Source organism: Coenobita brevimanus, chromosome 62 (assembly GCF_032717465.1).
Source record: "Coenobita brevimanus isolate Jiangsu-jjx chromosome 62, ASM3271746v2, whole genome shotgun sequence".
In the NCBI taxonomy this organism is placed as follows: domain Eukaryota; kingdom Metazoa; phylum Arthropoda; class Malacostraca; order Decapoda; family Coenobitidae; genus Coenobita; species Coenobita brevimanus.
The window spans coordinates 32310415-32326605 of NC_137015.1; the positions used below are offsets into that span (position 1 = coordinate 32310415).

General features: G+C 43.5%; 1 protein-coding gene across 1 annotated transcript; it reads left to right on the forward strand.

Annotated features, from left to right (window-relative positions):
• The first annotated feature begins 1063 nt into the window (after positions 1–1063).
• Positions 1064–2548, forward strand: LOC145404059 (uncharacterized). Its single transcript, XM_080275660.1, has one exon. The coding sequence runs from the start codon at positions 1064–1066 to the stop codon at positions 2546–2548; it is 1485 nt and encodes a 494-aa protein (XP_080131786.1).
• The last annotated feature ends 13643 nt before the right edge of the window (positions 2549–16191 follow it).

Below are 16191 nucleotides of genomic sequence, written 5' to 3' on the forward strand. Positions count from 1 at the left end.
GGTGTGGTAGGGAAAAATTATAACGAATTCTGGTGGTGTGGTGGTTTGGTAGTGTTACTATGTTGCTGTGGTGTTGTGCGCTAGTGTGTTACGGTGGCGGTGTGTAACAAGCTAGTATATTGTGGTGGAGGTAGAGTGTAGTAGTGTTAGTATGGTGTGATGGAGGTGTTGTGTGATAGTTTGGTGCAGCATTGAGGAATATAGTACTGGTAGTGTGGTGTGGTGTGGTATTGTTAATGTGGTACAATGAAAGTGTATAAAAATGTATATAGTAGTGTGGTGCGGCAGAGAAGTGTGGTAGCTAGCGTTAGTGATGTATTCGCCAGTGTGGTGTGGTAAGAAATGCAGTGGAAAAAGCAGAGTGGTGTGGTGGAGGTGGAGTGTGGTGGAGGCTGTGTACAGAAGTGGCAGTATGTGTGGCGTAGCAGAGAAGCAGTGTAGTAGCATTAGTGTTGGATGCGCCAGTGTGGTGGAAAGAGCAGTGTGTTGTGCCGGAGAGGCAGTGTGGCGGTGGCGGCGTTGTGGCAGCGGCGGCAGCGTGTGAGAACTGCGCGGTGGCGGCGTGGCAGAGCCGTAGAGGGGCGGGGCGGGGTGGGGCCAGGTCAGAATACGCCCCGCCCCACTGTGGCATCACTGGCTGAATCGGACGTTGGGCGGGATTTGCTTCACTTTGCCCCCGCCCACCCGCCTCGCTAGCCAATGAGGGCGTGGGCGGGGCTGGGGTGGTCTGGGCGGGGCGGGCGCGATATTCTGGTCAAACATGAAACTATTTACTCAGGGTTAGGGCCAACCGTGCGCTTATTACTGCCTGCGAGTGCTACAAGTACTTTTGCTGATCACAGAATTAAACAAGACCAAGTTAAACTGAGAAAGGCACACATATGATTAGGATAAGTGTTTGGTCATTCAATTTGGCGTAGAGTGGCGGGTGACCTGTGCGTGAGCGAGGCCAGTTGACCCGTGGTGTGGTGTGGTGTGTGTGGTGTGGTGTGGTGTGGTGTGGTGACCGTGTGTGCCCGCGGCGGGAATGTACAGTGAGTGAGTGTGGTGTCGCCGCGCCGCCATGCTGTCCCAGAAGCTGTACTCCGACACCATGACGCCCATGAGCTCCGGCGCCCCGCCCGTGTCGCCCATGTCGCAGGCCACATACGGCATGAACACCATGAACAGCATGAACAGCATGATGGGCATGACATCCTACCAGCAGCGCCTCCCGCCTAACATGGACTTCTCATCCTCCATGAGCGGTATCGGCGCCATGGGCATGGGCAGCCAGTGTATGAGTCCTGGCATGACCAGCATGGGCGCCTTCCCGCCCATGAACAGCTCCATGCAGCAGATGAACGGCATGGGCGGGTGTATGGGCGGGATGGGCGGTATGGGCGGCATGAACCAGATGGTAGGCTACGGGCGGGAGCTGCAGGAGCCGGATAGTCCTGTGTCGTCGGCACTGCAACGGGCACGTCAGGACAAAACGTATCGACGTTCCTACACGCACGCCAAACCCCCGTATTCGTACATCTCGCTTATCACTATGTCTATTCAGAACGCACCCAACAAGATGGTCACGCTGAGTGAGATCTACCAGTTCATCATGGACCTGTTCCCCTACTACCGTCAGAACCAGCAGCGATGGCAGAACTCCATCAGGCACTCCCTCTCCTTCAACGACTGCTTCATCAAGATCCCACGCACGCCGGACAAGCCAGGCAAGGGTTCATTCTGGTCGCTGCATCCAGATTCTGGTAATATGTTCGAGAACGGGTGCTATCTGCGTCGCCAGAAACGTTTTAAGTGTGAGAAGAAGGAGCAACTGCGACAGACCAAGCAGGGGCCCACATCCTCCCATCACAGTCCTGGTTCCGCCACCAAACAGGAGCACCATGAAGACCACGACACCGGTAAGCTGGACTCCTCCCTTGCCTCCCCCGCCCATGCCGCCCATCACCCCCACCAGCTGCCACAAACACAGCCTCCCAGCGACCCTGTCTCCGGCATGACCCAACTCCTGGAGGCGGCCACCAAACTGGAGCCCCCAGAGCCGCCCTACCAGATGCCCCCACCCCCACCTGTCACGGTAGCTGAGAAATACAACACCGACCACACCCAACAGCAGCAACAACAGCAACAGCAGCAGCAGCAACAGCAGCAACAGGACCAGCAGCACCATCAGACCGCCCACCTCTCCACGCCCGCACCTCACGAACTCCACCCAGCCCCACCCTTACACCCATCCCTCCTCAAGGACTACACAGCCTCGGCCTACCTGAAGGACTACTCCAACGGGCACCTGAAAGACTACGGCGCCTACTTGAAGGACTATGGGGGTCACCTGAAGGACTACGGGGATCACCTCAAGAACTATCCCGCCCCAGCCCATCCCTTCAGCATCACCTCCATCATAGCCGCTGAGAATAAAGACTACGGGGGCTACCTCAGTCCCCTACCACCCTCGTCGTCGGCTACGCCCTCTCACCACGCCATGACGGGTGACCACAGCGGCTACTATCCCCCGCCCCTCTATCACCACACCACCACGTCCCTCTGATATGCTCCCACACCCTGTACATAGTAGCTGCCACTCTGCCACAACCACGCCTCCTCTTCATAACTTTGGGGTATAGGTGGTCACGTCTCCAGTTTCGGCCACAAATCCGCAATATCGGCTGTAAAAGTCTCCAGGATCGGCCCATAAGTGCAATGTCGGCCGTAATTCTGCATAATCGGTCGTGAAATTGCAGCGTTGGCCATGGATCTGCAAAGTCACCCGTAAATTGTATTATTTGCCGTGATGTGTAGTGTCGGTCGTTATACATCTTCAAAATCGCCCGAAAATCTACAGGTTTGCTGCTGCGCCCGTGGTCTGCAAAATCAGCCGGAAATCTGAGGAATCTACCGTAAACATGCAAAATCAGTTCTACAACGACAGCCGTAAACCTGCGGTTTCGGTCGTGGTCTGCAGCATCGGCCGTAAATGTGCTATGCTGGCCTTATTATGCAGCTGGTGGTCGCCTGGAGTCACGCCCAAAGTCTACAATGTCGTCGTGTTCTGCAGTGTCGATTGTGATCTGCAGTATTGGGTTTAATCTGCAGTATTGGCCATACTCTTCAGTGTCGACCGTAAACGTCAACATCGGCTGTGTCGACCATAATCTGCGATGTCGGCCGCGTCGGTCGTGTTCTGCAATGTCGGCCGTAATCTGCAGTATCGGCCGAGTTGTAGTATGGGGCGAGATCGGCATGTCGGTCGTATCTGGGGACTGGGCCGAGTCGTGCAGTGTCAGTTACAATCAGTTGGCCGTATACATAGTGTGGACAGTGCCGGCCGTACCCAGGGCAGGGGGGCCAGGACAATGCCGTGCCCTTCCTGCCCCCACCCACCCCTCGCACCCCCCACCACCTCACCGCCACAAAGGAACGCTACAACCCCGCTGGTCGCCGCCCCCCTCCTATCACACTGGTAATGTGAACTGGACCTCCCGTAGGGCATGCACACCCTGCGTTACGGCCCATTATGGTGACTTCTACCACTTATTTTAGGATAATAGTTAACTCATTATTGCTCTGTCTCATATTAATTGGGCATTGTATATTGGTATCGTTTGGGGCCGTATTCTAAGTGGTTATGAAGATTACGTAACACCTCCTCCTTAGTGATTTATTCTGCACAATACACCTCAACAACCCCTCTGTGTTAATGACGCAAACTGTCGATAATAGAACAGTATTAGTAACACAAAACAATGTTCAGTCGTAATATGCAGACTATATCAATAAGAAATAGGTAGTGCGCAGCCTCCCATGCCACTCAGAATATGGCTTCTATTGCAGTAGTTAAATGGATCTGGTTCTCTATCTTTAGCGGCTCTGTATATCATTTTTTTTTTTCATTAGTAGAGTCTGTTATAATCATCTGGACTTTGTTAGATGGGTTGTATAATTTAATGGGTTTATGTCAAAAGGTCTGTTTTTTTCTGCATTAGTTTTAACAGGTTTCTGTGTTGTCAGTAAATGCCCTATTTTCTTTATCAATAATGACCTGGTTGTGTCATTTACTTGTTGGGTCAGGTTTGCAGTGTGTTTTTTATAAGTTTTTAAGTGCAAAATTGTTCTCAGAAGTCATGCCGTTTTAAGAAAATAAAGTTTAAGTATTTATCAGATACCTTTGCTAAAAGTAATATATTTTGATCCGTATGTTTGGAAAAGAACCAGAATTATGTATACTAGTGATGGGTACATGATGTATACGATATTGTTCTCTTGGTGATCGATAAAAAAGAAAAGAAAAAAAAAACGATCGAATAGACTTCACAGAAACCTTTAGTCGGGTAATGTTAGGAAAAAAAAAAAAAAAGATATGAATTTTTATGGTACCTCAGATGGAAGGTAGGAAAACAGAGGGAAGAAAAGTATAGGGAGAGGGGAAAAGTATTGAAGATCATGGAGTTGAGGTTATTATGGTGAAAATTGTTATGAAAATACCAGTGATAACCGGGAGTTCTTTGTTCAGCTCTCCCCTCCTTCCCTCCCTCCCTCTCTCCTATTCATATGTTTCCCTCCCTCCCTCCCTCCCCTCCTCTCCCTCCCCTGAGCTTCCAATAAAACCCTCCCTTCCCATTCATCGCCTCATAACCCTCCCTCCCCTCCCTTTTTTCCCTCCCGGCTCCTCCATCTCTCCCTCCCTTTCCTCCATGTCGCTCTCTCCCAATAATCCTCCCTTCTCTCCTCGTCCCTCCTCGTTTTCCTCTTCCTTCCTCTTTTCTCCTAATTTGTACCTCCTTCCCTCCATCTCTCTCTCTCTCTTTCCATCATCTGTCTCTCCCAGTAATCTTCCCTTCCATCTCCCCATTACCTGGTTTCCTGTCCCCCCCCCCTCTCTCTCTCTCTCTCTCTCTCTCATCCATCCTTTTCTTTCTCAATTTGTCCTTTCTTCCCCAGTCTCTCCCTTTTTTCCCTCCCCACTTTTTTTTCCTGTTTTTTCCCCTCCCTTTCTCTCCCAGTTTGTCTTTCCTTTCCTACAGTCTCCCCGTATCTCCTCTCCCTGCCCTCCCTTTCTCAGTCTTTCCCTATCTCCTCTCCCCTCCCTCCCTTTCCCAATTTCTCCTCACCCTTTCTCTCCTAGTTTCTCCTGCACCTTTCTCCCATTCTCTCCTTCCTAATTTATCCTCCCTCCCTCCCTTCTGCCCTCCCTTCCCTTCCAATAAAACTCTCTCCCTCACTTTCCCTACTATTAATCCCTTACCCTCACTTTGCTATCCCCGGCCTTTCTCACCCTGGACTCTCTCTCTCTCTCTCTCTCTCTCTCTCTCTCCCCCCTTCCTTCCTTCCCATACTGTCACCCACGTTAAAATTCGCACCGTCTCCCTTTGAATAAATAATTTTTCATCATTCCTTCCTTCCCACCATCTTCTGAATATATCCCTAACCCCTCTTGCCAACCCCTTCACTATCTTCCCTATCACTGTATTCTCCCTGTCACCCTTTCCCTCTCTCCTTCCCTCTCACGTTACTATCACTCTCACCTTCTCCCTTTTCAGTATATCCCTGTTAATTTGCTCTCCCTCCCACCATCTCTCCAAACCCTCCCTCCCTCCAAGTCTTCCTCCTCTCCCTTCCACTTAACCTTCCGTCCCTCCGTCCCTGGGGTGTAGGAGGGTGGGGGAGTGTATTATCAGGCCAATATTGAGGGGACCATTGCAGCTGATAGTTCGCTCGTGATCTTGATAAACCCAGCTTGATAAACTATCCCGACCCCATCACCGTCGCTTATCGTGTTATCTCCACCGCTGGTTTTTGGCGCCATAAACCGGGTAAAGCCGTGTTATTTTTGGCTTTAAGACCCACAGCGGATATGAAAACACTTGGGACTCATGTGTGGTAAGCGGGTGTATTTATATATACAATATATATATATATATATATATATATAGGTGGATACATAGAAATTATATGGGGTACATTTTTTTTGGATCAGTTGAAATGGATATGAAACCATTCCTGAGCTTCACGAATATTATTGGCAGATAAATCAATTATCCGCCAACGAAACTAAACTTTCTCATTTTCGTCTGTAATATTTGAGATTAAATTTTTGACTTGATTCCAGTTGCAGGAGCGGATCTGAAACCATCATTATTGTCTTCTCTCCTATATTCCGTTATCAGAACTAACGCCACTGATAATCTAGCTTCGGCGGCGACAGTTGAAAACCCTTGTGACGGGAACTACCGTGCGTCGGAAGTCATGCCGACGTTTGGCAGTCCGATGCGCCGTTGATGCCGACAAAGAAACCACACACCGCGGCGCGCCTCACACCTTCACTCATATGGCCTAGTAATTCATTAATCGGACTTTTTTGTGCGGCTTATGAAAGACTTCTTGTAATGAACCTGGTTAACGAAGACTATAGATAAACCTCTCCATTCACAAATCTCTACCAGGCTGTTTAAATTTATATGGTGACAAGAATACATTATAATCAACGTCTCCAGCCGTAAGGAGATAAAGCTCAGAGGGAAAAGGTAAGAGAGAAAGCTTCCTAATTCAATAAACCCTGTGTCTGGCTTATGTTCAGAAGATATATTCAAGCCACTCACTCCCTGATGGTTATTTTTGGAACAGTTGTGAGGACCTGATATGGTTAACCTCCTGTCCGTCATTTTAATTTTATTTCTGTTACTGCCAGACGATTTCACTCAGCCTAGGAGAGAACCATAGTAGTGTTGCTAAAGGATACTGTATATAGACCATAAGCTGAATGAGATCGTTTGAAGGTTGCAAGGGTAAAATACAAACAGTGGTCTTGGGATGACGAAGTAGCATACCAGGTTACAGCGCACATTCAGCAGCGGGGTACAGGGCAGCCAGGCACGCTCCTCTCAGCAGGGGTTGCACACATGACTGCCTGCTGGGGGCTTGTGTACACCTTAGCAGTCTCATGTTCTAGTACGGTGTGTGTATTTCAGTATTATGGCCCCTACTGGAGGATTTTTGTAGCCTAGCTTTTGTCATTCACGGGTTAAAAATAACAGCAAAAAAAAAAAATAATAATAATAATATAATGATAACAACATGCTGGCAACAAACAGAATACTGATAAAAGTAATATATATATATATATATATATATATATATATATATATATATATATATATATATATATATATATATATATATCCTCGGGAAGGTGCTAAGAATAAGGGCGACAGTTGTCAGGTCCGTATTATTGGCGTTGTATGAGACTTCGTAGCATTGTAATCTTTCATTTCTGTATGCTGTAGCCTGTAGTACACCGTGATATTTGTTTGAAGTTATTTATACTGTATATTTCTGGTATCGACGTAAATTTCCTCATTAACGCACATGAAGATAACAGTGTAATATGTAAAAGAAATCGCCAAGTAAAAGATGCTAAGAAGTCACGTACTAGAATACAACCTTCACACACACACACACACACACACACACACACACACACACACACACACACACCAGCCGCTCTTACGGTGGAGGTGAAACCAGTGTGTTGGTGTGTCTAGTTCCGGTTTCGCCAGTTTAAAAGACTCAGAAACTAGGCTACGAGAAATTTCTACGTCGGTACCAAGTGTGAAGCCTGTATTATGGCTGCGATGGACATTATAATTATTGTTATTATTATTATTATTATTACTTCAGGACTGATGGCGTGGGATATCAAGATCACGAGATTTTTTTTGGGGGGGATTAGAATAAGTATTTCCCCTCCGCCCCCCCCCAAAAAAAAAAAAGTGTGGTAATGCAGGAAAACTGGAAATAATAAATTGTATAATACTGTATTTGTCTGTCTGCAGCTGTATGGCAGAGGATAATTAATGGAACTAAAAAAATCTTTATCTGCAATAGTAGTGGTGATTAAAAAAAATAGTGAATGTAGAAAGAGCCATGGTTATCACTGGATGTTTAAGAGCAGGAAAATGTTGCATAGAAGGAAGGGGATGGTATTAATTAGATTTGGACTAGGAAAATTACCTGAATAATAAGGTAGGACTTAAATCATTAGAAATAGTTTAAAATAAGACGGAACCAGAGTAATTGTTTTCAGGTCATAGGGTATCCTTATATTTAATTTATTGTTATTCTTTATGCAGCTTACCTCATCCGACATCTACATCTATACATGTATACCAGTGTACATATTTATACACATATGCTCGCAGATTATACGTTTATTAAATTGTACAGATCGTTTACATGCATATCCTGCCAGTTTTATTTAAGATTTACGTTTTTTATAGTCTCCAGGTCGTATTCTCGTGGGCACAGAGGTCAAATTAACAGCCATTCATTTGAGATATTGCATTGTACATCGTAACCTTTTCCTCGTCTGTGGACGCACTGTTATTTTACTTAGGCAGCCGCAAGACGATTTTGTTCAGCTGAGGGGAATGTTAGTGGTCTAAGAGTGGAAGACTGCCTTTGATTAATTTTTGGACCACTAGCAATTCCAGCCGCTGAGTAAAATGGCATGGATTTAGCTTGAAGGAAATACCCAAGTGCGTCCATGGCAAGGAAGAGCTATACTGTTTTTACGATAACCCGACCTGAAATTGCCATATCCCCATGTTCATTGCTGAGTTGTAGGACTATAGTAGCATTAACATATGGTGTTAGTCACGAAGAAGTGCCGAGGATAGGATGAAGAGTCGTGGGATTGTCTCTCTGCCACTGAACTGTGTGAAATAAGGTAAAAAGGACGGAAATCTGTGCCAAGTTAGAGTAAAAAGCGTATAGTATTCTCATGTACATTAGTTATTTGCATCTTATCATACAGACGGTTTTCATAGCATGCGGGAGAATATTAACAGGTATGCAAAAACTAACCGGGAAGGAAGCGGTGCAGCGAGCCTCCTAAGCCCACGAGAGCACGACCCTAGGCTTGATGATGTAGTTTGTATACTCCAGAGAAATTTTGAGGCTCACTGCTAAAAAGAAGAAGAAGAAAAAAAAAAGTCCAGAGCAGAATCACTCGTATAGTCTTTAAAAAATACCTTGATTGCTGAAGAAACATGCTTCAGTGATGAGTGCTATGCTAGTTTTGGGGAGTACTTCATATTGGATTGCCTCGTGTAAGTTTTAATACCGGTAGGAACATTGGAATAAATAATTCTAGCGTGTAGAAGACTTTTTGAAAATAATTTGTAGCTAACCCCCCCTTCCCCCGAAAAAAAAGAGGAGGCGACAATCATGATGTATATTTGAAAGAACTTGGGATATTTGTCAAAAAAAAAAAAAAAAAAAATGTTCCTAAACTTACTAAAAAAAACGAATATTCTTATAAAGCCTAGAAAATTTAAAAAATGAAAAGGCACCAAGTTATGTAAGAAAGAAAATTAGTGGACTTTTTTTTTTTTTCACTTAGCTGCAAACGCAAAGATGGAAATTTCTTAGCCAAAATATTGCTGTGATAATTTTCATAATAATCAGTGTCTTGATAACGCAGAGTTGGAAATTTATTGTGCATCTGAAATCGGGTAAATAGTCAAAAACCACCGTGCAATAATTTTTTCAATGATCACTGCCTCATCACATGCCCTGGGTTGGTATCACAATTCTTCGTCTCTTCTCTCAGAATGTAGTGTCCATCGGGAATGTTAAGGCTATAGAAATGGTGGGGTGATTGTGGTCTACATTTTTTCATTTATATTTCTTTTGTGAGTAATATATTTTTATTCTTTTTGGACAGCAGTTGATGGATGGAGGGAAAGTCTTGTGGACATTATGAGAGAAATAGAATGCGAGGATGTGAGTTGAATATTATGACGGAGGAAAATTTTAGATTCTTTCTCTCTCTTTCTCTCTCTATGTGAGTGCGCGCGCGTGTTTCACGAACATCTTTCTCTTAGTTTTTTTTTAACCTTCTTTTACTTTTTTAACAGATAAAAGTTAATCAGCACCATGAGGTTTGTGTGGTCTCTCTCTCTCTCTCTCTCTCTCTCTCTCTCACACCCCCAGAAACCACCGCCCTGTCTTCCTCCTTGCCAGTTTTACTTCCCAGTTCATTCTCGTCCATTATGTGGCATCCTTAACTTCCGCGACCCCACTCCAACTAACCGTGACTAGAATGGCTGTTGGGAAAATGGGAAAATGGGGAGCAGGGGTAGGGGGGGGTGATGGTACGGTGGTCGAGAGCCCTTGATCCGGTTAGGGAGGTAGGAACTTCGGTTAGGGAGGCTGATGGTTCGGGGGAAGGGAGTGGGGGACGGGAGGAGGTGGTAAGGGAAGAGGGGAAGGGATGGGGATGTGATGTATGGGAGGAGAGGAGAGGGATAGGGAGGAGATTTGAATGAAAGGGTAACTGGAAGGAAGGGATGGGTAAGGATAGGGAATGATGTGGAGAGCTTGGCGGTGTGGTGAATGGAAGGATTGAGGCAAGGAAAGAGGAATGTAAGAAGGTTGAATTTTTGGGTATAGATGATGTAAAGAAAATCAGAATCACGTTATAGCTATGAAATGGGATGTAGGGGAGGAAGGGAGGTGAAGGGGGAGATAAGGCGAATATGATGAGGGGGAGGAAATTGAGCAGAGAGGGGAGGGGAGGAAAGTGGAACAGTAGTCAAGGGGGGGGGGAAGAAAGGAAAGTAGGGCAGGAGAGGGAGGGGACGTGATGCATGAAGAGAGGGGAGGGGAGAGTGAGGGCAGTAAGCACAGGAGATGAGGGTATGGGGTTGGGGAAAGGGGGAGGGGAAAGAGCAGTGGATAGGGGAATGAGAGACATTAGGGGAGTGAAAGAAATGGTGCTGGGCAAGAGGTGAGATTAGGAAATGATACGAGAGTGAAAAGGAATGGAAGGGAAGGGAAGTGTTTAGGGCAGCAAAGAAGAGGGTAGATGGTAAAGAGTGGGGAGAAGGAACGAGAGAGCGAGGAGGCTTGATAGGAGAGGGTAGAGAGGGGAAAGGGATGAGAGGGGAAGGAGGGGAGGGAAAAGAGAATTAGAAGGAAATAAAGGGGATATTATCAGGGGAGGAAAGAGAGGGGCATAAAGGGGAGGGGGGAATTTAATCGTGGTGGGGAAGGGAGAGAAAGGAAGGGAATGTAGGGAGAGAAGGGGGTATAAAAATAGGTAGATGGAGCATTTAGAAAGGGAAGGAGAGAGTGGGTATGGCTGGGCAGGGGAAGGGACGGTAAGAGAGGAACAGAGAGTAGGGGAGAGGGAGGGGAGGGGGGGAAGGTCAAACAGGGACGCGTATAATCCCCCCCTACGCTTTTGTCCGCGGGATACGCTTTATAATCCGGCTAAAATACGCGATTCCGGAGCGGTTCATCCCGCCCGACTTAAACATTTTTGGCTCTTAAAAATTTAGGGTTTATACAGAATTTTTAGCGGATTGGCAAGTTTTAATGTTTTTTCTTCCTCCGAGTGTAAGCGCTAGCTTTTTTTTTTTTTTAGTCATAGTTTGTAAGTATATATATATATATATATATATATATATATATATATATATATATATATATATGGAAACAAAACATGTATCATACTATATATTATAATAATAAGTTTGTTTATCTTCGAGAGAAAACCATTTAAAGCTCTTCTTACCTTGTAGGTAGCTGTATAGAAATGTTTGTCTTATTTTACAGTGGAATATCAGTAACATTTCCAGTCCAAAATTTCTGAAGCATGCTGTATACGCTCGGAGATGGCTGGTTGTTTATTACGTTTGCAAACTTTTAATATTTTCAGTAGTCATGGATTTTTAAGATTTAGAATCATAGATTGATGTACTATTATTATTTATTTGTTTGTAGAGACGAAGCCGTGCTATACGTATTATTAAATTTGGGGAACATGTAGATTTGTTTTCCATCAAATTTTCAGGGTACCTATAGATATGCCAGCTTCTTTTCCATGTGCCAGTGCGCGTGCATTTTATGCCCTTTTTTTTGTGTGTGTAGTATATGGAAGTTATAAAACACATACAACAGTGTGTGTGTGTGTGTGTGTGTGTGTGTGAATTTTTTTGAAGTTTGTAAGTATAGCTGTCGTGAAGCCATACAAATATCATTAGCTAAATGATATGAGCATACATATAATTCTCAACCTTTGTTTCTCGAGTGTTTGATCATAGTATTCGTGATCAAAACAGCCATAATGTTCAGCCCTGTAACTCGTTCACCCACAGAAGCCTACCCTAAGCCGAATAAGCTTTTGTGGCAGCAGCATGAATTAAGGAAGAAACGTCGTCATTTTACTGAGGGGGCAAACGGAGACTGATTCTAATTCCTTTATCGCGAGAAGTCTGCCCTGAGATGAGAAAGGTAAAAAAACAATAATGATAATAATAATAATAAAAATGAAAAATCCAGCTTAAAATGACGTGAAGGTATATAAACTGTTTATTTACCGTTCCTCTTTCTCCCATTTCTGGATCCTTCCCTCCTTGTATGATATAGTGCATTCACATTAACATGGCCTAGATTTTCGTCCTTCTGCAGCTTATTTCACGTAACCCAGTGGGACAGAAAGACAATACCACGATTTCACATATCCTCAATAGCACTTGTTCATGACTAGCATCATTATCTAGTATTATTTAGTACTTAAAAATCGGTAGGACTCAAGATGAGGAAATGACAGTTTTAGGCCAAGTTTGAGTGGAACGAGTATAGTGTGAAATAAGGATTGACTGGTGATGTTTCTCCTGTGCTTGGGAATAATGGTATCGGAGACTTGAAGATGCTGGATATTTTGGGGAATTATCGTGTATGTATAATTATCCTGTTCAGTGAGTTGAGTGCGATTTTTTTTTTTTACTGTGGGAAGGTTTGAGGAGGACGGCTTTGGTAGATTGCGTTTCACTGTTAAGATTGCGTTTCAGTGTTAAGATGGCGTTTCACTGTTAAGATTGCGTTTCAGTGTTAAGTTTGCGTTTCACTGTTAAGATTGCATTTCAGTGTTAAGATTACGTTTCAGTGTTAAGATTTTCAATGTTAAGATTGCGTTACAGTGTTATGATTGCGTTTCAATGTTAAGATTACGTTTCAGTGGTATAATTGTGTTTCAGTGTTCCTCTTGGTGTGCAGCGGCAAAAGGAATTATAACCCATGTTTAGTCTGTTGTGTTGTAGTGTTTTAGAGATGAAGATATATTTTAAATTTGCTAGTATTATCACCATCAATACTACTTTACTGCTTTTGTTTTATTTATTTTATTCTACCTGTATCTAGATTGTATATATTTATTTATTTACTTATTATGTATTATTATTATTATTATTATTATTATTATTATTGGGAGAGGAGACACGTGAAAAGTGCTAGGTCTCCAGTAGCCTCTTTATCTCAACTTTTATTTTTTATCCTCACATTTCTTACCACTATTTAATTTTACCTTGCTTAGCGGATACCTCTCATAGTGAAAGGTTTGGATGTGTTTTATTCTTTAATTTGTAGCCAATCGTAGTGAAACAGTTAAATGCTGGGCTTGGTATGATGTGGGTCTGGATTGGGTACATGATGACCCGTTGCTTTGGAAGGAATCGGTTCGGTATTATATTTATTCTCTCTCTCTCTCTCTCTCTCTCTCTCTCTCTCTTTCTCTCTCTCTCTCAGAAGATGAACAGGGGCACGAAAAACAAAGTAAACAAAAATAGTGAATCGTTGTTTTCAGGTGGATTCGATACCGTTTTGTGTTTCTGATTTGGTGTAACTTTTTTTTTTTGCTCTTAAAGGAATCATTACATTAATTTGTTTCTAATACCGGTATAGGCTAGTTATAATGATGAACTGCCTTTTTTTTTTTTTTTTTTTTTTTTTTTTTTTTAAGGTGTGTGTATTATTTCGTAGTCTACGTTTTACAGAAGGGGCGAAAACAGTATGAAAATGGGGATGCAGTTTTCTCATTACAAGCTTTACGCAACTTGTGAAAAAGCTGAGTCTTTTTACCAAAATGATGCGATGCTGTATTGCGTAGCGTAACGTTTCAAGCAGTGACACGCAACTCATTCAGGGGGACGCCAAAAATTATGTAGTTTTGTAGTCACTGTGTGTGTGTGTGTGTGTTTTAAGCTTAAGTTGGGGCAGTATACAGTATAGCTTCTGCGGTATATTTGTAGTAATTTTGTGTGTGTGTGTGTGTGTGTGTGTGTGTGTGTGTGTGTGTGTGTGTTAACCCATTCAGCCTGAGGACTTCATTCTGGTTTATTGCTATCTCCTGACAGTTTTATTCTGCTCAGTAAAGACATCATATATTGAGTTGGTGATTATATGAAGGATATAGCTGACCTCCCCAGTTCGGAAAGCGTCTCTAGAGCTTTTAAATCCGTCTAGTTGTGGAAAAAATCAAGCCTAAAAGACTTCATGGTACTGAAGGGGTTAAGTCGGTGAGGGCGAAGGTCTTGTTGAAAGCCAGCGAGGAATATAAAATGTGTTTGGTATCTTTGATTTCCCTGCCTCTCTGCCCATTGCGCTCTGTAATGTGGCATGCAGGCTAACCCAATCAGTTGCTTACACAGATTTCATAAATTTCGACCTCCATGAACTTTCGATTATACTATTATTATTATTATTATTATATATCGTCCTGCATTTTCTGGGAACGCTTATGGCAGCTTCACGTTTGGTCACCCTGACGGGAAGGAATGAAGCGTGGCAAGTGATGAGTGTTATGAGTTTTACCACAACATCATAACGACCGGATTCGATATTGTGACCTTTTGGAAGCATGATTCTTTATTTATTTATTAACGGTATTTATTTGTCTACGGTGTTTATTCATTTATTTTTAGTGTTATTTATTACCTGAACTCGCACTTAAACATACCGATAACAGAGTCTCCATAAAGCTTAGTCGTTCGTTGCTATGGACGCACTAAGGTACCGTATTTTATTCATGATAACACCACACGATTTTATCCATGTGAGACCCTGGCTTATGCACTGAGGTAGGATGTTTCTGATCACGTAAGAAAAATGGTCGGAGTCAGAGGGTATTTTTATATTGGTTAACTGTGTTCATCGGTGTATGGATGTACGTGGGCAATTTACTAAGTCTGATAACCTGTGATTTCATATATATTATACTGTGTGTGTGTGTGTGTGTGTGTGTGTGTGTGTGTGTGTGTGTGTAGTAGAAGAGCGGGTTGTGGAGAGCGGCTTGGGTTGAAGGGAAGGGTGCTTGTAAATGATGGATAGGTAGATAAATGGATAGACAGTGGTTGACAGATGAACAGAGGGACAAACCTGACAGTAGAAAATTTGGAAGTATCAGTGTTTGCGAGTGGGACGCCAAGGAAGAGAAGAGGAGACACGGCTGGAACCAGGTGTGGGTATATGAGGGAGGGTGGAGTGGGGTGGTGGAGGGGGCGATGCACTGTGGGATAGGAAGGCCTGGAACTCATGTTGTCTAGGCCACCTATTGCAGAATGTGGTGTCAAGTAGATAGATAGATAGATAGATAGATAGGTAAGTAGATAGATAGGCAGGTAGATAGAGTTAAATAAGAGAGGTAGATTGATAGACGGTTGGATTTTAATATGTCTCCCTGAATTGTAGCTATAAAGAGCGAAGAAATTTGTAACATTTTTTTTCTGCTAAAGTCTTGATAATTTCGTGGAAGATGTCGTTTTCACTTAATCCAGCCTTAAAAAAAAATAAAAAAAAAAAAAAAAAAAACTTTTGAATGTATTTGCCGAGTTATTTACGAATGTTCTGTCCCATTCGGCTGTGAAGGAAGTGTGCGTTGTTGTGTGTTTATTTTGGAAGATTAGAGCGAGTTGCGTATTTGCCGAAGGTGTTGGGTGAATGTACTGGTGTTTTTTTCCCTCTCTATAACAAGCGTATTTTCTGTAATAAAGTCTGGAGCCGAGAACTGGGCAGGCTTGAGTAAGTTAATAGTGTTGTGGTCCATTTTTCCTGGGTACTGGGAGGATGGTTCGTGTTCTTTCGTATTTTTTCATTTAAATGCTGTTTTTGGATTCTCCTCCTACGCCTGTACTTTTCATATTGCTGTTTCTGGATTCTTCTATGACCCTTGTGTATTTCATGTTCCCATTTTTGGATTCTTCTCTGACATATTTTTTTCAGTTTCCTTTTCTGGATTCTTTGTTTTTTTTCATTTCCCTGTTTTTGGATTCTTCTCTTACTCCTCGGGTTTTCATTTTCCAGTTTCTTGATTCATCTTATGTTTTTTTTTTTTTTCCTGTTGTTTGTATAATT

Bases quoted from the DNA above. Each gene is read 5' to 3' on its own strand.
- LOC145404059 (XM_080275660.1), top strand. From the start codon at position 1,064: ATGCTGTCCCAGAAGCTGTACTCCGACACCATGACGCCCATGAGCTCC.